The sequence below is a fragment of the Ovis canadensis genome, chromosome 12 (genome assembly GCF_042477335.2).
Source record: "Ovis canadensis isolate MfBH-ARS-UI-01 breed Bighorn chromosome 12, ARS-UI_OviCan_v2, whole genome shotgun sequence".
NCBI classification, from domain to species: Eukaryota; Metazoa; Chordata; class Mammalia; order Artiodactyla; family Bovidae; genus Ovis; species Ovis canadensis.
This window is the reverse complement of record NC_091256.1, coordinates 90745984-90770020: the sequence shown is the minus strand read 5'-3', so window position 1 is coordinate 90770020 and position 24037 is coordinate 90745984. Positions and strand designations below refer to the sequence as shown.

Sequence of the window (24037 nt, the reverse complement as noted above, 5' to 3'; positions counted from 1 at the left end):
ATTCTTTACCAGTGAGCCACCAGGGATGCCCCAGATAAGTTGGGCTTATGGTTCACAGGACACTGTCAAGAGAGTGATGAGAGAACCCACAGACGGGAAGAAAACCATCTGCAAGTCATGTCCGATGAGAGATGGATATCCAGAATATATAAAGAAAGCTCACACACAATAATAAAAAGACAAATAACACAATTGTAAATGGGCAAAGGATTTGAATAGACATTTCTCTGAAAAAGATACACAAATGGCCAACAAGCAAGTGAAAAGGCACTCACGGTTAGTCACTGGGGAAATGCGAATCAAAACCACACTGAAACACCACTTCACGCCCACGAGGATGGCTATTTAAAAAACAGGAAGTAAGTGCCGGTGAGGTGTGGAGAAACTGGAGCCTCATACGTGCTACTGTTGTGTTCTGTCACTAAGCTGTCTGACTCTGCAACCCCATGGACTGCAGCACGCCAGGCCTCCCTGTCCATCACCAACTCCCGGAGTTCACCCAAACTCATGTCCATTGAGTCGGTGATGCCGTCCAACCATCTCATCCTCTGTCGTCCCCTTCTCCTTCCACCCTCAATCTTTCCCAACATCAGGGTCTTTTCCAGTGAGTCAGCTCTTCACGTCCGGTGACCAAAGTATTGGAGCTCCAGCTTCAGCATCAGTCCTCCCAGTGAGTATTCAGGGCTGATCTCCTTGTATCCAAGGGACTCTCAAGAGTCTTCTCCAACACCATAGCACATGCATGCTTAGCAGAGCTGTAAAATGGGGCAGCCGCTTTGGAAAATGTTTAACAATTCTCAAAATGTTAGAGTTACCATATGATCCAGCAGCTTTACTCCTAGGTCTGTATGTACTTAAGAAAATAAAAACGTTTGTCCACACGAGGGCTTTCACCAGAATGGTCATGGCAACATGGTAAGAGCCCAAATGTGGAGACAATCCAAAAGTCCATCCCTGAGGAACCGGTTAGTGAAACATGGTGTGTATCGTAAGATGAGACAACCACTCAGCCAGGAGAAAGGCTGGAACACACAGGTTTGCTGCAGCACGCAGGAACCTTTGAAACACTGTGCGGCGTCAAGGAAACCAGTCACAAAGGCCAGAGCGCTTACGGCCCCACTTGTATGAGACGCCTGCAATCAGCAAGTCCAAATCGTATCTGCGGGCGAGAAAAGCTGACTGTGGTAATGGTTGCACTCTGAACATACTGAGAACCACTGAATTGTATACTTTAAGAAGAGTGAATTTTGGGGTATGTGAATTATGTCTCAACAAAGCAGTTACTTGTTTAAAGCTGTAGAAGCCAGTGAAAGGGTTTGGAATACCCTGGCGGCAACAGAGGGTCACAGCGGTCCTGAGCAGGAGAGGAAGCGGCTGTGGGTGCTTTGGGGAGGTCACCCCAGGCACCCCGGTGAGGTAGCCGGAGGGGGTCAGGACGGGGAACCCCATGAGAACTAACAAGATGGGGGCTTCCCTGGACGTCGGGTGGCTAAGCCTCCTCACTCCCAGTGCAGGGCGCCCGGGTTCGATCCCTGCTCAGGGATCGAGCTAGATCCCACGTGTCACAGCAGAGTTCACATGCTGTTACTAAGACACACAAAAAAGGACCCCACGCGCCGCAACGAAGACCCGGCACAGCAAACCCCATCAATGCGCACAAGGAGACACCCAGGAAAACCCACAAGACGCGAGGGGCCTCCGCGCGGCCGGGCGCCCCGCCCCGGCCCCCGCCTTCTCCGCAGTCGGTCATAAACGAAGCGTTGCCCGCATGCCTCTCTGACTACTCACGGCCTCGGTCACGCCGCTGCTTCTCCACCCAGCCCTGAACGTGGGAACGTTCCGGGCCTTTCTGCCACCTCCTCCCGCCTTCAGGCAGGGTCAGAGCCTCACCCGAGGGCACGTGCGGGCACCGCCCCGGTCCACGCCATCCTCGGGGGCCTCCAGCCGAGCCTCGGCGGCCCCTGGCTGGACCTGTCAGCCCAGCACGTCCGACAGCAAATTCTGCGGCCTTGTCCATTTCTGACGATGGTTACCTTATCGATGTAAACTCGCAGACCTAAAACCGGGCTTTGAAACAATGGTCTGTACGCTGCTTACAGCAGGGTCCGCGGGAATTGCTTACTGGAAGTGGTTTTGCCCAGCCCGGCGCGCCCTCCCGTCAGCAGCGGGACTCGGCTTCCCCGCCCTCGCCCAGGCCGCCGCCCGGCCCGGGTCAGCCTCTCCAGACCGGCCGCTGGGCGGCGGGCGGCGGGCGGCCCCTGTCCACCCCCGAGAGGCGCTGGGGAGCCTCGGGGACGGGGCGAGGGAGGCCGGGGAGGCTGCCCGGGGGTGGCGGCCGACAGCGGAGGGAAGCGTGCGAGCCCCCGGGGCCTCCCGGCTCGACAGCGTCCCCGTGGTCCGGGGCTATCAGCAGGGCTGTCCCGGGGAGACAGAGCGGGAAGGAGCCCGAAGGAGGAGAGGGGGCGTCTCCTCCCCTCGCTGGCCGGCTGCTCTGGAACCTGCTGGATTTCCGGGAGGCAGTGTCGCCACCCCGAGGCCGAGCTCACTCAGGAGGCAGCTGGCTCCCTGCGGCCTCCACGCTGCGGGCAGAACTAGGGGCTGGCCTGCGCTTCCCCACGACCTCCACCCTGGCCGGCTCTGCGTCTGGGACGCTCTCCTCGTGCAGCCCTGCTGCGAGGGCCCTGGAGCACGCTTCCTGCCCCAGAACTGCCTGGCTGTTCCCTGCATCCTTGTCCCCCAGGCCTCGCGGGGTGCCCGGCAGGCCCTCCTCCCTGAGCCTGAAGTCCCCACTGCACCGTCCGCCCCACGCCTGTCCCCGCACCACCCCTGAGCAGACACCGGGCTGTCCTGCCGCCCTCCCTCTCGCCTTCCCCTGCCCGCCATGTCTGCTCCTTGCCCTCGTGACCCCAGAAGACCGTGGGATATCGCCCTCTCACCTTGCCTTCAGGTTTGGGCTCTTCTAGGCATGGTTGGGGTAACCTGTCTGCCAACCTCCCGGCTCTCCCAGCCCTCCCCCTAACCCGGGAGCAGGGACTGTCCAGGCTGGATATCAGTTTCCTCATGCAAAACACAAATGTCACCTCCCCAAAAAGCCGAGACTGCAGGGGACTCACTGCCTGAGTGTCAGGCTGCTACACACTTCAGTAGGAGGTCAGCACGATAGATCTCTTCACCTTCCAGCCCGTCGGGGGCCTCATCGGGGTCCCTAGAGCTCAGAGTGGGCCTGTCCGCCTCCTTTCCACCCACATGCTGGCCTATCAGATCAGGGGTGGTGCCAGGACCTCGGATCTGAGTTTCATGAGGCGCTGCGGCAGCAAGGGGGCATGGCGCCCATGCAGGGGTCTCTCGAGGCTCTGTCCAAGGCAGGGACCCTCTTCTTGACTTTCAGGAGTAAGCCCCTCTCCTTCTCAGCTTGTGGGTTGCGATAGGGACGGTGGGACTGGAGGCAGGCCCAGAGCCTTTGGAGGAGGACACGGGGAGCTGTAGGGCTGGTAGGTCCATAACCCCGGGGTTGGGGTCCAACCTAACACATCCAGGCCTTAAGCCTGGGCGCCTCCAGTGCCCTGGCTTCTGTTCACCCTCTGGAAGTGGTCCTCTACAAATGAAGGTTCCCAGTGCTGTAGAGAGGGCCCTGGGCAGAGGCGGGGTTGTCCAGCCACCTTATGGAAGGCAGGGGCGAGTACAGCCAGTCTGGGCGGCCCTAGCACACCCTGCCTGGGGGACCGTGAGGCACCCCGTGGGGTGGTTGCCAGCACCAGACCCTGGGGTGTTGTCACTCGTCAGGAGACGAGGGCCACGGGCCCGTCGCTGACACTTCACTCCTCTGATCGGAGGTCCTGCTGCCAGGATCCAGCCCCACCCATCACTCCAGTAAGACATTCGGGTCTCACTCCCGCTGCGTGGCTGGGAATGAGGACAGAGCTCTCTGCCTGCAGCTGAGGAAGGGTCCCCTCTGATGGACCTCCAAGCTGCTGGGGGCTCAGGCGGGATGAGGGTCTGGCCAGGAGGCCCTGAGGGGCGCTTGGTGGGTGGTGGGTGGGGGTGTGCAGCCACGCCTGGACTCTCGGGGACAGTCGTGAGGCTCCAGACCCCCAGAAGAGTGGCAAGAGGCCTTGGTGGGGAAGTTGGGACCGTGAACTATCAAGAACAAGTGTCTTCAAAAGAGCTAGATTTGGAGGAAAGGAAGTGCCTGGGGGAAGCACAGAAAGGACTCCTCCGAGTTGGCACGGAGGCTTGCTGGACACAGGGAGGCGGTGGAAGGACGCTCGGACCAGGCCCCGGGGCCACTGCTGATGGGCCAGCCTTGCTGCGCCCAGGACCCAGTCCAGGCACTTAATCCTCATCTCAGCCCGTGGTCGTGGGTCCACTGTTTCCATCTGTTTTAATTTGTTAATTAAGTTTTTGATGTGGACCATTTCTAAGTCTTAATTGAATTCGTTACAGTATTGCTCCTGTTTTATGCTTTTGGGTTCTTGACTGCAGGGCGCGTGGGGTCCCAGCTCCCTGACCAGGAATCAAACCCGCAGCCCCTGCCCTGGAAGGAGAGGTCTTAACCGCTGGACCAACGAAGCCCTGCCTCTCAGTTTACAGATAGGAAACGGGCCCAGCGACTCGATGGGGCCACTCAGTGCTGGAGCAGCAAGTCCGGGGCCCACGTGTGGCCAGTCTGGCTTCAGAGTCTGCACTCTCAACCCTGAATAACACAGCTGGACTTCCACATGGCCCCTCACACCTCTGCGGGGCCTTAACCGCTGACCCCACTGGGTTCCTCTCTAGAAGAGACGACCGAGCGGGCCGGGGCTAGCCGCCTCCCGGCAGCGGCTGCCGCATGGAACCCCGCGTGCCTCTCCCGGGAGAGGCCGCCCCGGCTTGCCAGGAAGAGCCTCATTCAGCCTGCCTTCGGCTGCGTCCTCGTAGCCTGGACCCCATGTCTTCCTCCAGAGAGACGCGGGGATGTCTGGGATCTAGCCCACGCCCTCAGCTCACAGACCAGGAGGGGCCGGAGGAGAGCGTCCCCTCCCAGGGGCCCCACTCACCCGGCTTTCTTCCCGAGGGTGGCGGGGAGAGAGCATGGGGGGAATGCTGCTCTTTGGGGGGCCCCGCCAGGCCCTTCTGAGCAGGCGTTAAGTCACCAGCTCCGTCTCCCGGGGGTGACGAGCCGACCACGTTCGAGGAGGAGAGCTGTCAGGAACGCAGGGGTGATCGCCTTTTATGACCTCCCCTTGAACCTTAATCCCTAGACTCGAGGTCTCAGGGGGTCACTGCCCTCCTCTGCGCAGACAGGCACCCTGCATTTGGTAGGGCGCAGAGCAGCACCGTGGTCTCTGCCTACCAGCATGGCAACCCGGGAGGCCCCACCGCACCACTGCAGGCTGACAGCCGCTGCTCGGAGGACAGGCTCTCCCCAAGAGCAGGCACCTGAAGGCTTCATGCAGGAGGAAGTTCAACCCTTTTGTTCCCCACTGGTTCCCTGTAGCGTCTAGAATAAACCGAGGCACACAGAAATGCAGGAGGAGTATTTGAAAGAAAAGTGCCAAGTCAAGGTCGTCCAGCTCTCGACTCTTCCCCAGCTCCCTCTTCCAGTTTCAGCTGCAAACGACTGGACTCAGCATCATCTGAGCATAAACATGCCCGTGTTGCCCACACCTTTGCCTACCCCCGGCTCGGCCTCAAGCACCCCGCCACTGCCAGCGTCTGGCTCCCGGAAGCCCTCGGCCGGGTGGGGCCCCCTGTGCCCCCCACCCACATCTGCCCCTTTCTCACCCCAGCTCCAGGGGGCTTTAAGGAGGGAAGAAGGGAACAGGGAGAGCCCCTCTGTAGGCAGGAGGCCCCGGGCACAGCGCTGACCCGTCGCAGCCTCTGTCCAGGGAGAATGGGGGCACGCGTGAGAGGAGGAAGACTGTTGAAAGGGTCACAGGGGAACAGTTCGCAGCCACCCCGGGCAGAGAGAGTCTGAAGCCAGGTGCCGCCTCCCACCCTGTCACAGCCCTCCGAGCACAGGGCCCCTCACCTTCCCATCGTCCCATCACTGGACTAACGTCCTCTGTCTCCTGTCCTGGATCACGGGCAGGCCTGCAGGGAGCCAACTTCCCATGGCTCCCAGGCCAGGGTCAGGCACGAAGAGTAAGGGGATACAGGGGGAAGTCCCCTGAGTTTGGACTCTGCTGCAGCCAGGACGGCGGTCCCAGGGCCCCAGCCCCACGGCAGCAGCTTTGCGGACCCCGCCCGCCGGGGAGGGCTCACATCATGCCCTGGGCAGAGCATCTGTGGGCTGCAGATGTCCCTGGTTCAGGACACAACTCCAAAGGCAATGCTTTCTCTTTCTGTCCTCACCCCACCAAGGGCTCCATAGTTGGAAAGCAGCCCGGGGGACTTTGCTGGTGGTCCAGTGGCTGAGACTCTGAGCCCCCAACGCGCGGGGCCCTGGGTGCGATCCCTGGTCAGGGAGCTAGATCCCACATGCCGCAAAGATGCCAGCTGCCACGCCAAAGATCAGAGTGATCTGCAACTAAGACGTGGCGCGGCTACGCGAGTCAACATGAATACAAGAATGGAACCTGTGCAAGGCTCTCCCTGGGAAAGGACTTGGCCCATGTTGGGTTTGGAGGTGGGGTCCAGCACAGCCTTAACAGATTCTCCCTGATTATTTAAAAAACACAAAAACGATGGGGGGTAGGAACAGAGCCCAGCTCACTCTACTCCACTCTGGGATCACGAGGGGAGGAAGTGGCGGCTGTGAGTTGGTGCAGATGAACCTCACAGCTCGCTCTGTCCACCACTGACTGACTGGCACCAAAGCACAGGAGGGCTCGGCTCAGGTTCCTTCCGGCTGCCTGGGCTCCTGTGTGGTGAGGGCTGGTCTCTCCCTGATGCTCCGAACGAACAGAACTGCTAATAGGTGTGAATTCATGCACCCAGCAGGGGAAAAGCAGCGGCAGAAAGAGAGCAGAGTGCCGGCTCCTGTGTCCAGTGAGGTCCCAGCAGAGCAGGCTGGGCAGACCCACCCGACACAGACCCAGATCCCTGAGGAGGTGCCGGGCAGCTTTCTGTGACCGCCCCACTTCCCCTCGGACCTTAACTGCCCCTCTACCCCGAGCCCCTGGAGTCCTAGGGGAGCCAGGAAGTTTAAAGGTTCTCAAGTAGAAAGTGAACAGCTCTAGCAGGGAAACTGTTCCCTAAAATGGAAAGGGGTGCAGGTAAGGAAGACCCAGGCCCGGGCCGGAGCTGGGCCTAAGACTGGCAAACCAGTGCAGCCAAGGGCCGTGTCGCGCCGGGGCCAGCAGGCCTCTGCCCTCGGACCTGCAGGGGCACGGGAGGCTGGGGGCCAGACCCACCGCCAGATGACAGCTCCCGTAGGGGCACCGCGGGGGTCAGAGGGCGGCTGGGCGCCACCCTCTCAGCACACCCCTCCCAGGGCTGAATCAAGCTGGGCTCACAGAAGCTCAGTGGCGGGCGCACACACATTGAGTCTAGAAGTGTGTCCGGAAACCAGAGCATGAAGACTCAGGCCCACATCGCAGACCCCACCTTGGGCCCACTCCTGTCTCGCCGCAAGAGCCTCTCAAACCACCTGGACCCTGGGCTGTGCCAGAAGGAAGTCCGGTCCAGCCTGTGGTTCCTGTTGGGCCTTTTTGCTGAGAACACACTGATCTCTCAGACCGCAGGCAGCTGGACCCTCAATCAGTGGTTCTGCTGCAGGAAAGGGGACCCCTTCCAGGGCCTGAAACTGGGCTCTTGTCTAACAGTCAGAAATGAATTGTCCGAGGAGACACATGTGCTGACAAAGCAAGAGATTTTACCGGGAAAGGGCACCTGGGTGGAGAGCAGTAGGGCAAGGGGACCCAGGAGAACCGCTCAGCCACATGGCTCGCAGTCTCGGGTTTTATGGTGATGGGATTAGTTTCCAGGTTGTCCTTAGCCAATCATTCTGACTCAGAGTCCTTCCTGGTGGTGCACAGCTTGTTCAGCCAAGATGAATGCCACAGAGGATTCTGGGAGGTGGTCTCCTTTTGACCTTTCCCAAACTCTTCCAGTTGATGGAGGCTTATTAGTTCCAGGTTCCTTACCAGGACCTCCTGTCTTAAAACAACTCATGCAAATGGTTGCTGTGGTGCCGGCCAGGGTGGGTGGTGTCAGCGCGCTTCCCGTAACAGTTTCTCTCTTGGTGGGGATCCCTTTGAGGATAAAAAGCTATGGGCCTTCTTGCCTAAGAGGCTCACAGGCACTTTATAATGATTTCAGGTGTCCACTGTTTGGGATCCTGGCTCTGGGACCCTGCGTAGTTGTAAGGTGCTGGGTGGAGCCCTGGTAAGGCTCACCACCGGCCTGGAGGGCACAGCCCCAGCCTCCACTGCCCTCTGGTGCCAGCGGGAGGGGGAACACACTCCCAGCAGCTGCAGTCAGAGCCCCAAGGTGGCGTGGCTCGCCTCTCCTTCGGGCCAATCCAGGGCCCCGAACACTCGTAGGGGCGACGTTGGCCCCCCCGGAACCGGTGGGGGGGGCCAGTCCTGGCCCCCTGCGGGCGGAAGCGCCTCTGCTTTACCTTGGAAGGAGGCAAGGACGCTGGAAGATTGAGACAGCCTCCACCCAGCAGAACCCCACTTACTGGCAATACACACTCGTACCAGAACATTGTGCTGTGCCCCGAGACCGCTATGTTGTCTTCTGTGTATCAGCAAAAATAAATTTTAAAAAAGAAAAGCAAAAAAGAAAGAAAAGCAGCTGTTATTCAAATTGATGACAAACAGAAAATGCTCCGTTTAAGAAAGACCTCAGCCTGGGGATGCTTCAGGCCCGCAGGTGACACGGAGACAGCATCGGGACAGTCCCTCTGAAGGGGCAGCACGAGCTGCCAGCTCCCAGCCACTGCCCCCAGCTCTCTAGGCCTTGGGCAGGTCCGGGCGGAACTGGAGAAGGGGCAGGAGGCCAGCGGGAGCCCCTCCCAGCTGGAAAGCCGTGCTCAGGCATCGAAGAACAAGCAGAGCATCAAGGCTGATTCCCCCCACCTGCTGGGCTAGACACAGATCAGAGTCAGAGGAGGCTGCAAAAGACGTCAGGTGGCAACGTGAGGCGCCAGCGTGGCAGGGCCGGCGGCTCAGGCTTCTACCCCCAGATCCACACTTGGACTACACGGCAGCCCCGGGGAAGCGGTGGGTGCCGCCAGCACCAGCCACAGCCCAACCTGGGCTTCCCGTGCTCCACACGTGTCCAGCCTCCCGGGCCAGAGAGCAGGCTGCGGACGTGCGGATGTCCTGCAGGTGTCGCGGGCGTGTGTCCGCTCACTAGCGTCTGGTGGATCCAGTGCTGGCTGCGGCATCCCCTTCCCCCGTGCAGCGGCTGGGTAGAGGGGCTGGCTGCATCTTCCTCGCCGGATGCAGCAGCTCAGGCTGGGTGCCTGACGGAGCCAGTTCTTACCCCATCTGGGCGGGAGACCAGGCCTCACTGCCCGCCCCACAGGACCCAGGTGGAGCCCAAGGCAGGGCGTGAGGGATCTGAGGCCCACGTCTAAGCAGTCCTGCCTGCGGCCTGGCCAGTGAGGGGCACTCAGGGGCCCTGAGAGGCCCCTCCCTCTGCTCACAGACACCCGGTCCTGCTTTAGGGGCGCCTCGCTGACTTTCCATAGGGATGAGAACACACGCTGGTGCAAAAAGCCTACAACACATCTTCAGAAAGCCGGGAAGGGGTTGTCAGAGCAGGGGACTGGGAGGGGGGACCCCGGGCCGCCTCAGGTCAGGCGGAGCAGGGGCCCGCGAGGACCCTCAGGAGCCCGAGAGGCAGGCGAGGAAGTCCAGGCCCAGCTGCACATCCGCTGTCCCCCGCAGCCTCCGTTCTGAGTGTGACCCCGACTCAGGAAACGCTTTGCCAGGGCCCTCCTGAGCAGTCTCGCAGAGGCTCGGTGTCCCGACGCCCCCACCCAGTTCCAGGAGCGCCTCCCGCGAGCAGAGCTCCCCTGACTCCGGGCGGGGGGACCCCAAGCACCCGCTGTCCCAGGGCCGAGGGCTGCAGGCCTCGGGCCAGCCGCAGCTCCGCGCTGCCGCGCCGGCCTCACGGAAGGCGCTGCGGTCCTCCTCCCGCGTCCCCAGGCCGCCATCGCCGGGTGCGGTGCCCTCGGGCGGGCAGGGCCCGCCTGGCCCCGGCGCGGGGTGGGGGGACGCAGGCCAGGCCTCGCAGGGTGTTAGCGGGCCTCGGTCCCGGGAGGCGGCGCCCCGCTCTGAGGCCCTCGGGGCTCCGAGTCCCCAGGCGCCGGGGCGCGACAAGACCAAGAAGCCCGCCCCGCCGGGCCCGGCCTGCAGGTGGGGCGGCGGGGCGCTGCTCGCGCGGCCCTCAGAGAGGCGCTCCGCGCCGGGGCCGGGCCCTTCGAGCCCCGGAGCTGGGCGGCTGTGAACGCTCGCCCACAGCGGCGCCTGCTGGCGGGCGGCCCCGCAGCGCGGACGAGCTAGTCCGGGTGAGGGCGGCGGGGCCGCGGCGCCGGCAGAGGGCGCCCGCGCGCGCCCGCCCCGCCGCCAGGGGGCGCCGCGCCGGCCGCAGGGGCTTCGCGCCCCGGGCCCCGACGGCGGAGGCAGGGGCGCCCTGAGAGGCCGGCGGGCACAGCACGCGCGCCCCCCGAGCCGCCCCGCTCGCCCCGGGCCGCGCCCTGTCCGCCAGCCCGCCCTCCGCCGAAGCCCTGCGAAGGGGCGCCCCGCGGGCCTGGCGGGGAGGTGCGCCGCCGGGCGCGGGCTTCGCAATCGGCGGAGGGCGAGAGCCGCCCGAGGAGAACGCGGCCGGGGGCACAGAGGGCGGCGGCCGGGGGCGGCCGAGGGCCGCGCTGCAGCCCAGGGAGGGCCGCCCCGAGAGCGGGCCAGGCCGCCCGGCAGCCCAGCGGACCTGCGGCCCGAGCCGCGGCGGCGGCCTGCAGCGGGCGCGGCGGCCCCCGCGGGACACGGCTGCGCGCCCCCGGGCTGCTTTCCGGCGTTTGCATGAAGACGGGCCTGCACACCTTTCGCCTCTCAAGTGACCAGCTGAGGGACCTCTGAGGTGCGGTTCTAATTCTGAACACCCGAGTGCAACACGCGGGTCCGTTTCCTCGTGTGGGAGGAATGGCTGGAGTTTGGTTTTATAGGGTGATTGGGCCCCCGCAATGATACCTCACTGCTGTGCCCTTCGCAGTTAGAGGACTCCTGCCCTGTCCCCTCCTGCAGTCCCTTGCCAGTGTGCAGCAGTGTGTGTGGGTTGGGCTTGGATTCTTGCCCTGGAAACCCTGCAGGGGCGATGACTTCCCCCTGGTAGAGCTCAGGGAGACAGTCAGGGTCGCCCACCAGTGCCCCTGGCTTCCTGCATCTGTTTACCCACAACACCCTAGCCATGCCATCTGAAAGCGCCCTGAACTATTTAAAGATGAAATGCCTGGTGGCTCAGGTGGCTCAAGCCCAGGGTGCCCAGGTGAACTTGGAACTATGAAGCGTGCTCTCTGGTCTCAACCGTGGTGGTTTCTGAGGCTGCCAGCTCCACAGTGGATGTTCTGGTCAAGGGATAAGGGGAGAGTGGGTGGAAATTCAAGCGAGTGCTCTGAAACTTCATGTGTACAAAGCTCAGACGCATAAGCCATTGGGCGTCACTGCCCTGAACAAAACAACTTGCGTGGGGAGTCCTGCTCTGCGGAAGGTGGGCCCATCAAGGGTCAGTGTGAAGCTGCCTGGCCCTGAACTCAGCACCGCCATCTGCCTTTGCCTCTTTGGCCTGCACCGCACCTGCTGGGAGACTCAGCCTGGTAAGAGCCTCTTTCCATCCTCCACTGACCCAGGAGTTACACATGCATTTGAAACAGTAACGCCCTTCTGTTACTTGTGGGATTACCCACCTCCATACCTTGACAGTATGCTTCTTTACATCACACCAATTAAAATTAGTCCTTTTACATGGTATCTGGATTTACTTCTATTATCTATTTCCAAGTTTAGATTTTTATTTCTGACTTTTCCATCTCTTTTTTTTCCTCTCTCTTGTCAACCTCAAAAATAAAAGGCAGTTATTTTTACCAGCAAAACAGGTTTATTCAGGAATAGCAGAGAATTGCGACTTGGGACAGGCAAGCTGTGGTGAGTCACAGGCACGTCAGGAGAGCAGAGAGGGACGTGCTTTCACTGAGCTTAGGAGGAGAAAAACTGCCTGTGTGAAAAGTGTCCTGCCTTGTGCCGGGGGAAAACAGCCCTACCCCGTCTCCCTCTTCCTGCTGGTGTTGCAAACGGGGCCTGAAAGTGCCCCTTCTGACCTCACTCCAGGTAAGATGAGGTTGCTTATTTTCACACCCCCCACTCATACCTGCTTCGGGAATTTAAAATACACCTGCGATTGGAGGGGAAGGCCCGGGGTCGCCTCTAGTGTCCAAGCCTTCTGAAGAATCCGGACGGGCCTACATTCTCTCCCCCATGCTCCCCCACTTCAGAGCAATTACACGTGAGCCTGGGTGGTGGAGGGGCCAGGGAAGGTGGACCAGCTTTGTGGGCACGAGATTGTCCTGATGGAGGGGCAAAGAATCGAGGTGCCAGGCAGGCAGTAGGGCCATCCCTGGAGCAGTCATTCTTGAGCCAGTGCGAGGCTGTGCAGGTGGTTCCCGAGCTGCTTACACAAGCAGGCTTTGCACAGGGCTGCTGGTCACTGTACGTATTCGGCTGCGCTGGCTCTCTGTGGCGTGCAGACTCTCAGTTCCCTGCTGCTCGTCATTTATGCGCCAAGTCCTGTCTGATCCTTTGTAACACCCTAGACTGCCGCCAAGCTGTGCCAAGCTTCCCGTCCTGTCCTTCACTCTCTCCTGGAGCTTGCTCAAACTCGTGTCCATTGAGTCAATGATGCCATCCAACCATCTCGTCCTCTGTCATCCCCTTCTCCTCTTGCCCTTCTCTTTCCCAGCTTCAGGGTCTTTTCCATTGAGTCATCTGTTCGCATCAGGTGGCCAAAGTGTTGGAGCTTCAGCATCAGCCCTTCTAATGAATATTCAGGGTGGATTTCTCTCAGGATTGACTGGTTTGATATCCTTGCAGTCCAAGGGATCCTCAATTCTCTAGCACCGCGGTTCAAAAGCATCAATTCTTCGGCACTCGGCCTTCTTTATGGCCCAGCTGTCACACCCATACATGACTACAGGACAAACCATGGCTTTGACCAGACAGACCTTTGCCAGCAATGTCTCTTTTCAACATGCTGTCTAGGCCTGTCATAACTTTCCTTCCAAGGAGTGAGCGCCCTTTAATTTCATGGCTGCAGTCACCACCTGCAGTGATTTTGGAGCCCCCAAAATAAAGTCTCCCACTGTTTCCTCATCTATTTCCCATGAAGTGACGGGACCAGATGCCATGATCTTAGCTTTCTGAATGTTGAGCTTTAAGCCAGCTTTCTCACTGTCCTCTTTCTGGAGCCTCCCAAAATAAAATCTGTCACTAGTTCCCTGACCAGGGATCCAACCTGAGCCCTCTGTACTGGGAGTGCAGAATCTTAGCCAAGGGACCACCAGAGAAGTCCTGTTGCTTTCTTTTAAAAACCTACTAGAAAAGAGCACAAAAGATGTACAGCTTAATTTATGACATAACCACTATGCCGATCTTTTAAAAGAAGAACATTCCCAGCCTTGCTGAAGTCTTCCTGACCTTGCCCTTCCAGACCATGGCCCCTGCCTTTGTCTAAAGTCAAGTATCCATACACATGGGGCTGTTTCTAAGAGATTTTGTTCTACCCTTGTGACAAACTACCATGTCTCTCGCAAAGAGAAACCCTCCCATCTGGCTTTCCTCCCTGACTGTCTCGGCTACTCTTAGTCCTCTGTATTCACATACAACTTTGAGAATCAGTTGTTGAATTTCACACACAAAAAAAACCTATTGGGTTTTTGATAGGGCTTTTATTAAGTTTACATACATCAGTTTGAGGAATAAGTTGACATTGTCACAATTCTTTTTGTTCAGTTGCTCAGTTGTGTCTGAGGCCGCGTGGACCACAGCACGCCGGACTTCACTATCCTTCACTGTCTCCCAGAGCCTGCTCAAACTCATGTCTGTTAAGTCAGTGATGCCGTCCAACCATCTCATCCTCTGTCGTCCCCTTCTCCTCCTGCCTTCAATCTTTCCCAGCATCAGGGTCTTTTCCAATGAATGGACTCTTCATATCAGGTGGCCAAAGTGTTGGAGCTTCAGCATCAGTCCTTCCAGTGAATTTTCAGCGTTGATTTCTTTTAAGATTGACTGGTTTGATCTCCTTGCAGTCCAAGGGACTCTCAAGAGTCTTCTCCAGCACCATAGTTCAAAGGCATCAATTCTTTGGCACTCAGCCTTCTTTATGGTCCAGCTCTCACATTGTTACAGTTAGGAGTTGACAAACTTTTTTCTTTAAGGACTAGATAAATAGACTTTGTGGGCTGAGGCAAAACTGAGAATTTTATGTAGATATTTACATGCCCATTTACAAAGGCAAAACCATTCTTAACTTGAAGGCTCTTGAATCTCAGTAAATCAGATGTGACTTGGAGTGGGTCCAGCCTGTGGGCGTGGCTCTCCGGCCCATGAGCTCACTTGCTCGTTCTGTGTTGTGGGCTCGCAGACTTACTGTCAGTTTCGTTTCCTAGTTCTCTCTCCAGCTGTATCTAATCCACTATTATAAGCTTCCCGTGAATTCTTACTTTGGTTTTGGATTTTAAGATTCTAGAATTCACTCTCTGCCCCCCCACATCTGGTATCTCCTTTAGAGTAAGCGGTTATTTTACAGGCTTGGTCTGAAAGCTCCTATATTCCCCAGCCTAAGGGGCCTGTTCCATAGTCTTCGTTTTATTGGTGTTATCATCTTGTCTCATACACTTGGTTACAGTTCATTGCGTTCAGGATGCAATAAATTAGCAATTAGCAACACTGCCTGTAGAAAGGACTCAAAAGCTTACGCTGATGACATTTTCCTCTAGAGGCTTTTATTGGCTCCTGCCAACACTGGGGTCACTGGAGTCCAATGCTAAGGCTGAGAGTTCGAGGCTGAGCTGCAACCCCTCAAAGCCTTCTGCTCCCCACTGTCTCACCTGCTCCTGGGGCAGAGGACTGGGGGGGCCTCACCCCAAAGTGAGGGGTGGCCGCCAGGGGCACACCCGTTGGCAGGCCCTACTCCCGACTACGCAAGTCATCAGAACCGCCCGTCAGCCTCCTTGAAGACGGGAAATGCCCCTGGGAGGGGAGCGCCCACCACAGTGAGCCCACCACCCAGGGCCTCCGTCTTCTCAGCGATCCTGGTCCAATAATTCTCCAAACTCCTGGGAGTACCCTGCTGCTGCAGGACTTTTACAATACTGTGTGCTGCCTTCTGAACTGACCTCACTTGGTGGTGAGTAAACCGGTACCCGGGCAGAAGGCCTCGCCACAGCCACAGGGTGGAGTTACTCGAGGAGCCTTGTGCAATGGGGTAACGGCAGTAGACGTCAGTACACGTACGGTTCTGGGTCAACACAGGAAGGCCTTGGAAAAGCCCACTGCTCCAGCGCAAGAGCTGCAGCCGATAATCAGGCTCAGTCCTGGGCTCCCTAAGTCAAGGCACCCACACTGGGGGTGTGTGTGTGTGTGGTGGAGGATGACCCATTTCACGGCAGACACCCAGGGGCTGGTTATTCAGCGGAGAGACCCCAGGATAGTCCTGAGGCGCAGGTTTCAGCCCTCCTCTCTGTCTCAACTTCTATATTCGGCCCAAGGATGTGCAGGAGTCTAATTGCCACTGCTTAAATGCATTTATTTCTTTCAAATCAAGCTGAAAAGGCAGAGAAACAACTATATTTTTGGCTACTGGAGGAACAATGTTTGGCAATTCTCAAAAAAAGAAACACAAATGGAAAGTATGTCAAATACTCATTAGCAATGAGCAAAAATGAAAACATGACACTATCATTCCTCCCATCACAGTAGCAGCATGTTCATTTAAGATGATAAATACCGTGTCAGGAGCTGCCGGGCAGGAGGCTGAGGGGCTCCGCCACTCCGAGGCGCCGCGTCAGGAAGCGGAGCCCAGGGACACCACCCACCCCACGAGCCCACGGCTCAGGAGCCCGAGGAAGCGATAGGAAAGCGTGGACAGGCAACTGGCATCGCGTGATTTACGAGAAACCGGAGGCAGCCTAACAGTGGATCGTTTAAACAAGTCACAGCACCGAAGTACAAGTGGCTGCTCACCACGATGGTGGGCAGAGGTGCATGTTTCCTGCGTGGGAAGCCTGTACTTTGTTAGATGGAAAAAGTAAGTTATGAGAAAAAATATGACCTCGTATTTGTTTTTGAAAATCCTACATGAGTACACACAGGAAAGCACTGGGAGGAGTGTGCACGCGTCACCGTGGGCAGTCTCTGGACAGCGCAAGTACGAGCGATTAAAAACAACTTCATACACACGTCTGTATTTATCTGCAATGAATGTATACCGTTTCTGTGATTAAGGAAAGGAAAGGAAAAGTCTAATTTAAAAAACACTGCCCAGGTTTTGGCTCATAATTTGAGGGGCTGTATGTCCCCAGAGGCATCTACGTGGTTTGTCCCTTCTGACCTGAGGGGATATGCTCAGTTTTTCTGCAAAATGCCACAATCACGGACGCCTGACCGCCCTCCTGCAAATCCGTTTTCTTCCAGAGCCTGTGAGTCTAAAGCCGGGACTGAAGCCACCTGCCCAGGTGAGAGGCTGGTTGCAAAACTGTGTCCAAGGCTTGCACTTTAGTGGGGGACCCTCAGAGTAAGTTCTGGGGGGAGGACGGAGACAGCAGCTGGAAAATGGGGAAAGGAATGTCTGTAAGGTCTCCATTGCGTCCTCGCTCCCGTTCTAGCCTCCTGAGCCTCAGAGGCAGGGAATGTGGGAGGAGGCCGAGAACCTGGCCTCATGGACTCCTGAGCCGGTGAGGCATCTCAGAGAGACCGCAGAACCGAGAAGGGTGCTGAACGTCGAACTGTCAGAGCAGCCCCGCCACGACAAGAGGCACTGGACAGAGGTCTGGCCCCTGGAGAGCCCTGCTGAGCCAGCTCTGTGCCGACTATGTCGCCTCCCGTGGGTGCCCGGGAAGGCTTACGAGTCCAGGAAAACCACACAGAAAGCCGTGCGAGATACGGCAAAGGCCACCCCCAGCACGCCACCCTCTCCACTTGTCCCAGGAGATGCCGGGTGCGCAGTCAGGGCCGGGGTCTCCTCGGCGTGGCCGACAGACAGAAGCGCACACCGGATTTGCAGCTTACTGACAGCAGTGACGAGCTGACCCAGAGAGAAACCACAGCAGGGTGGGAAGGGAAGGGGGCCACGTCCGCCTGCACAATGAAGTCTCCATCAGCCCCAGGAGAGGCCCCCGAGGTGGTCTCAGATGTGTGTCCAAAGTAAAGTACTTCTGAGGGGTGGCTGGAATCCTGCAGTCTGGAAATGCTTTACTCTTAGAGAATAAATTACTGTAGACAAAGTCAGCCACACACGTCGCTCTGAGGTGCTCACGTGCTTTCCTGAAGGAGACTCAAAGGCACGTTTCAGTGGTCAGCACTGTCGTGAGTGCTCCGGGTCATGTGTCCTCAGGGCGGACAGCGGCTAACTCCTGAGTGGGAGACAGGGAGGCCGGCACGGGAGGGAGGCCGGGAGGGGAGATCTGCGGGAGTACCGTGTCCTGGAGCCGGGAGAGCGGAGGGGGAGAGGACCTAAGCGAGCGCCCGCGCGGAGGCCACAAGGAGGTGCGTGGGCCTGGGCTGGACGGGCGGGTGGTGCTCACGATGGATGTCAGTGCAGAGCAGGAGACAGGGCGGTCCCCGGGGAAAGCTTTAATAGCAGGGGGAGCTGCGCCCCCCCCACCCCCTGTCACTCATGGGAAACCCGGTCCAAAGCCACGTAGAAACTGTCCTTGTCATCCAGGCAGTGCCAGCCAATGGGGCCCACCTCACAGTCTGCACAGACCAGGAACTTGATGTTGCCCACGTCCTTGGTGAAGCCCACGTTCTCGAAAGTGAACATGTCCTCCACCAGCCAGTGCTCCTGCAGGAGGTCGCCCTCCGGACCGCCGCCGCTGGCCAGCGCCGGCTTCTTCCTCATAGAAGGAAGGAAGAGCTGCAGGGGGAGAACACAGGCCGGGCCGGCTTACTCCCTGCGGCCCAGAGCTCCCCGCCCAGGGGTTCTCAGGAAAACGGGGAGAGTGCGCCCTGGGTACGGGGGAACCGGGGCCTCCCCAGGCGCACAGGGCCTGCCCTCCTCCGCTCCCACCCACCCGGCCCGACGCACCCGCCTTCCTGCCAGCTCCTAAGGGCTCCCTAACACTCGGCTCACACGTGACGTCCTCGGGTCTCCTCCAACCAGACAACCTGGACTACCTTCCCGTGCCTGCATTTTTCAAAGCGGCTTGACTGAGGCTCAACTGCCACACTCGCACAACTCAAGTGGACAACCGGACACATTCCGGTACCAACACACTGCTCAGCGGCGAGCCTTGACCACACCATCAAGATGACAAGTATCCACCGTCCCCCGTTTGCTCACGCTGCTCCTCGCTGATCGTTCTCTGAGACCATCTTATCTGTTCACTGGCTCAGCTGTTTATCGGCGTCTTCCTCCACCAGGTCAATCTTCCCGCTCACAAGCACATCCCCAGTGCCTGCCACAGCACAGCATCCAGAGCAGAGCTTACGCGTTTACTAACAGGGTAAACACGGCTATCTGGCTTCACTGTGCTCCATCACTGTTAAGAATATGCTGCATTTAGAAAAGGAACAGGAAGAAGCCTCCTAGAATTTGGACTATTATCTCCAGGATTCTGCACCTCCCACCCATGAGGAGAGCCTCTGGTGTACGCATGCACGCATATACACAGGCAGTCCCTCTGATTCCTCCCACGTGGTGGACCCTAGCTAGCGCTTTGGTCCTGGACAGGCTGCTGAGCTGCACTGGACTCTGAGATTCTGCTGATGTCTCAGGGAAACCTCTTGTGCTTTTTTCATTAATTATCCACACTACCCTTTTAAACACAAAATATCTTCTCTTTATAAAAATACATTCTCATCATAGAAAACTTGGCAAGCATGCTACACTGTGTGTATGTGTGTGTGTGCGCGTGGTAAGCCGCTCAGTCGTGTCCAACTCTTTGTGACCTCTGGACTGTAGCCTTCCAGGCTCCTCTGTCCATGGGATTCTCCAGGCAAGAACACTGGAGTGAACTGCCATGCCCTCCTCCAGGGGAGCTTCCCGACCCAGGGATTGGACCCCAGTCTCCTGCGTCTCCTGCACTGGCAGGCGGGCTCTTTGCCTCCAGCCCCACCTGGGAAGCCCAGGCTATACTGCAGCTGAGGATAAAAACTTACAAAACAGAGTGCACTTCTGTTTCGCACAGTCGCTCAGTGTGTCAGGCTCTGCGACCCCACAGACTGCAGCACGCCATGCTTCCCTGTCCATCACCAACTCCCTGAGCTTATTCAAACTCATGTCCATAGAGTTGGTGATGCCATCAACCATCTGTTAACCTTTTTTGCAACTGTCCCTTCAGTAAGTACCTGTGGTGCTTTTAAAGCATGTCCATACATTCTCTGACAGTCCTCCCAAGCTTTGGACACCTTGCCTCCCCGCTTGAGCCTGGCGGGCTGAGGGGAGGGGACAGGCAAGGTGAGGGAAGGCCGGGCCTCTTTTGCCGGTTTCTCTGGGAGCCCGAGTGGGAACTGTGGCTTCCTTGAGACCGCTGGCAGAAACGGAGGAGCACCTCACCGCAGCCTGTTCCAGACGCTGGGATCCTCCTGGTCCACAGGTGGACACAGGCATCAGCAGGCTTCTGAGACAGCCCCTCTGACTGCTGTTCCATCAAAGACCCCCAGTGGAAGAGCCAAGATGTAGCTGGGCCTGGCCAATCCCCAAATTCGTGAGCAAAATGGTTTCAAGTCACGGTCTAGAGCAATTCTGTTCTGCAACAATAACCAGGGCGAGGCCGCCTAGAGAGCGGCAGCATGTTCCACTGATTCCTCACCTCTCACTGTGATAAACGACACACAGCGTGCCATTAAGGACATCCACAGCACGGTGCCGCCCTCACCACCATCCTCCTGCCCGTCTAACACCACACTCACCAGCACCCCTGACACCCACCCTCCCCCTCCTACCTCCTGGCAATCACTGGTTGGTTCTCCATTTCTAAAATTCAAAAACGTCTCACAAACGGAATGATACAGTAGTAATCTTCTGGGACCAGCTTTCTTCACTCAGCAGAGCTCCCTGGAGAGTCACCCACGTTGTGGTGCCCAGGGTGCTGCTGTCCCGCAGCTCCTCAGCCACCCCTGGGAGGCCCTGGGCTGTTGCTGGGTCTCGGCTCTCAGGAACCAAGGTGCACTGAACTCTGGTGCCAACACGTTCTCATCCCCCCGGGGACGGAGGCGGGGAGAACACCTGCTGGGCGGCCACCCACTCGGGCTCTCCCCTTCTCTCCCACCAGCCCACCTCCTCTGGCTCCCCTGCCCCGACCACCCATCCCCTCAAAAAATGTAAGGAAGCAGCGACTCCGTTCCCTAACTTGCTACCCTTTGCGGTCTCAAGCCCTTCACTGAGTGTTTCTTTTCTCTGTGACTGCAATTTCCTCTCTGAAACCTGAGTTTTACCAATGGACCGAGAACATTTTATAGAGAAACTGTTCATCGCACTTAAAAACAACACGGACCGTAGAACTTAGTCGAGGGCCGAGAGCCTCACTCCCTCACTTAAACCCCAGGGTCTGTGTCCACCCTCCACCGCTCTCTGGGCAGCGGACGACCCACACGACGTGGGCGGGGCTCACCGACCTGGAGCCAGCGCTCCGCCTGTTCTGGCCTCAGGACGTCCCCCGCCTGCTGTCCCTTCCTCCCGTGCCCACTTCCCCGGGTCCTGGCGCCCACTCCCCCCGGGTCCCCGCGCCCACTTCACCCAGTCCCGGCGCCCACACCCCCGGGGCCCGGCGCCCACTCCCCCCGGTCCCGGCGCCCACACCCCCGGGTCCCGGCGCCCACTCCCCCCGGGTCCCCGCGCCCACTCCCCCCGGGGCCCGGCGCCCACTCCCCCCGGGGCCCGGCGCCCACTCCCCCCGGGGCCCGGCGCCCACTCCCTCCGGGTCCCGGCGCCCACTCCCCCGGTCCCGGCGCCCACTCCCCCGGTCCCGGCGCCCACTCCCCCCGGATCCCCGCGCCCACTCCCCCCGGGTCCCGGCGCCCATTTCACCCAGTCCCGGTGCCCACTCCCCCCGGGTCCCGGCGCCCACTCCACCCAGTCCCGGCGCCCACTCCCCCCGGGTCCCGGCGCCCACTCCCCCGGGTCCCGGCGCCCATTTCACCCAGTTCCGGTGCCCACTCCCCCGGTCCCGGCGCCCACACCCCCGGGTCCCCGCGCCCACTCCCCCCGGGTCCCGGCGCCCACACCCCCGGGTCCCCGCGCCCACTCCCCGCGGGTCCCCGCGTCCACGTCCTCTTCCCCGGGTCCCCGCGGAGCGCGGCGGAGCGCGGCGGCGCGCGGGAAAAGAGGCAGGAGGTCGCGACAGCAGGGCCACGGACACCGACATCTGGGTCTGAGGAACTACGGCCCAGGCCCCGCGGAGCTCGGTCTGCGCGGCCCGGCGTGGGGGCCCCGCGCTGTGTGCGGCCCCGGCGGGACGGGACGGGGTCGAGGCCCGTCCCCCGCGCCCTCACCTGCCGGCGGGAGAAGAGCGCCGTGCCCGGCTGCAGCACGCGGGAGCCGCAGCGCCGGCACAGCACCGCCTTCCGGTTCCGGCCCTCCTCGGATACCAGCTCGCTCGGCGGCGCCGGGGCCTCCATGGCCGCCACCCGGGCCCTCGGCGGAGACGCGCAGCTCGGAGCCGCCTCTTCACACCGCGCAGGCGCGGCCGCGGCGGCCCGCGCTCCGCGCAGGCGCGGCCTCGGCGCCGGACGCCACTGCGCAGGCGCGGGCCTTCCGGGCCGGGCGGCCGGGGTCGGCGGGGCTTTGTGACAGGTGTGTCCTGGGGCGTGACGGGGCGCTGCTCGGGCTCATCTGGGCGCTGGGCCAGTCCGGGTGTGCGCTTCATCTCGGGAGCGGCGGGGACGTCCCGATCTCAGAGCAAATCTCAGCCGCAGTAGCGTCCGCGCGACACCTGCTCTCTGGGGCGGAGACCGGGGCCTGGAAGCTGCAGACGCTGCTCTCTGCTCGGGTCGCGCTGACCACTCACTGCGGGGCAAGACTCGGTGTTCAAGCGCTTCCCTATGGGGGTACGGTCGGAAGGGCTGCCTTCCGGGGCTCGGGATCCAGGCATGGCCTGCAGCCACTGCTCTGGGTCGTTCCAGTTTCTCATTCTCCCCGGTTAGTCTTAAGACGTCTAGCTTACTGGCTGTAGTGTGGCGGGCGCGGTCTTCCCGAGGTGGCAAGGGAAGCGGAATAGGAAGGGGAGCCAAGTCTTGTGAGGAATGTCTCGTTTACCCAACCACCCCGGTCGGCATGTTTTTCTTCTCCTCTTTGTCCTTCATTAAGTCAACCTTTGCTGAGCAATTAATAGAATATACTACAATCTTCTACAATTGTAGGATGTGAGCATACGATGATGATCGGCACTCTGTACTGGAAAACACAGTCTAAACAGGCAGACAGACGCAAACACAAGGACTTAGGGTAAAGACAATCCGCAGAACAAAGTGCACTGGAAGCACCGATTAGGAGTGATTCCATCCGGGGAGCCAGAAAAAGCTTTACCGAGGCAACACTCTTCTCGGAACTATTTGGGAAATGGGAAGTCAGTCAGCGGTGAAGCCAGCCTGGGGCCATCCTCTCTTCATCCCCACTCTTCCGCCTCCCCTCTTCCTCCCTGAGAGAATGAGTCACAAGTGTCACCACTTGGTTTAATCAGCAGGCACAATCCATCTGCTAGGGAAAGGCTGGCAGGCCTCTTTCCTGAACCTCTTTGGCTCCCCCTTCCCTCTGCTCTGGAAATATCAGGATTTTTGCAGTTTTGCAAGCGTTCTGCAGCTATTTGAGTCACGTGGCACAAAACCGAGGGAAACGGTAAAAGGACTGGGGCGACTAAAGCCCTGACATTCAAGCGGGTACAAAACCAGCCCAAGATTGCCTCCGCTTTGTTCCCTGTGGTTTCCGAGTCAGGGCCGAGTGTGAGGGGAGGCCGTGAATATGCCATTCGGATAGCCTCATGCTAATGAGTCTCCGGAGACCTCTCAGCTGTCTAACAGAAACAGAGCAGTTAGTGGCAAACACACAAGAGAACGGGTTGAAGAGACAGGACCTACAGCAGCTGTCTATGCCTTGTCCCCCGGAACGTCTGGAAGATGGTGCTGGTTTGCCACAAACTCTTACAGGCATTTGAGACCACTGTTTTTTGTTTTTTGTTTTTTAATATTTTCTTAAAAAAATACAAACAAAACGAACTTTAGGTCAATATAACTCAGGGAAAGAGGAAAAAAAGGAATTCCAGAACAAAGGGAAAGTGCCTCCTTGTTTAGGCGACCACGTTGTCCCCACACTCCCAATTCTCCGAGCAGGAATGTCACTGCGCAGCACAGGGGAGCCTTGGAAGTTCAGAAGGCCGGGAGGTACTGAACTAACAAACGGGTTTCGGTTGTCATCGATTATTCCGTCCTGGGATGAGTGAGATCCAGTCTAAAGACAGGGAAGGGGTGTTCTAATAAGAAAGGACAACATGTACAAAACACAGCAGTAAAAACGACTCCTTGGCAGAAGTATGCTCTGACAAGAACCAGGGGAGTCACCAGGCGACTGCCACCCCCGCTCCTCCCCTCCCCCTATAAACAGTACCGACGGCAACAGTGGAGAAAGCAGTCCTTGATTCAACAGAGGAAAGCCTTCCTGGGATACAGGTGCGGCAGCCGGGGCGGGGGCGGGGGTGGGCAATGGTGAAGTCACAGGAACTTCGGTCTGGGACACGTTTCCTGCACTGCTGCTCTGTGTCTAGGGCCCAGCAAAGACCCTCAAGTAACACGCCCCCTCAGCCTTCCACGTGTTGCAGGCTCCCTCACACCCCACCGCATCCAGGTCCCGTCCTGCACTGGACACCCAGTTCCCCACTCCCGAGGCCCCCGAGCTTTTGACA

At 59.1% G+C, this 24037-nt stretch overlaps 1 protein-coding gene across 1 annotated transcript; it reads right to left on the bottom strand.

Annotated features, from left to right (window-relative positions):
- Nucleotides 1-15708: 15708 nt before the first annotated feature.
- RABIF (RAB interacting factor) lies at nucleotides 15709-22834 on the bottom strand. Its single transcript, XM_069545021.1, has 2 exons — nucleotides 21636-22834; nucleotides 15709-18057 (listed from the first exon to the last, which is right to left on the bottom strand). The coding sequence occupies exons 1-2, from the start codon at nucleotides 21759-21761 to the stop codon at nucleotides 17812-17814; spliced, it is 372 nt and encodes a 123-aa protein (XP_069401122.1). The 5' UTR covers nucleotides 21762-22834; the 3' UTR covers nucleotides 15709-17811.
- Between the last annotated feature and the right edge of the window lie 1203 nt (nucleotides 22835-24037).

Excerpts from the sequence above, each read along its gene's own strand:
- RABIF (XM_069545021.1), bottom strand. The coding sequence starts at position 21,761 with ATGGAGGCCCCGGCGCCGCCGAGCGAGCTGGTATCCGAGGAGGGCCGG. Across the intron at positions 18,058-21,635 it reads CGCTCTTCTCCCGCCGGCAG|CTCTTCCTTCCTTCTATGAG; the intron begins GTGAGGGCGCGG and ends CTCCCCCTGCAG.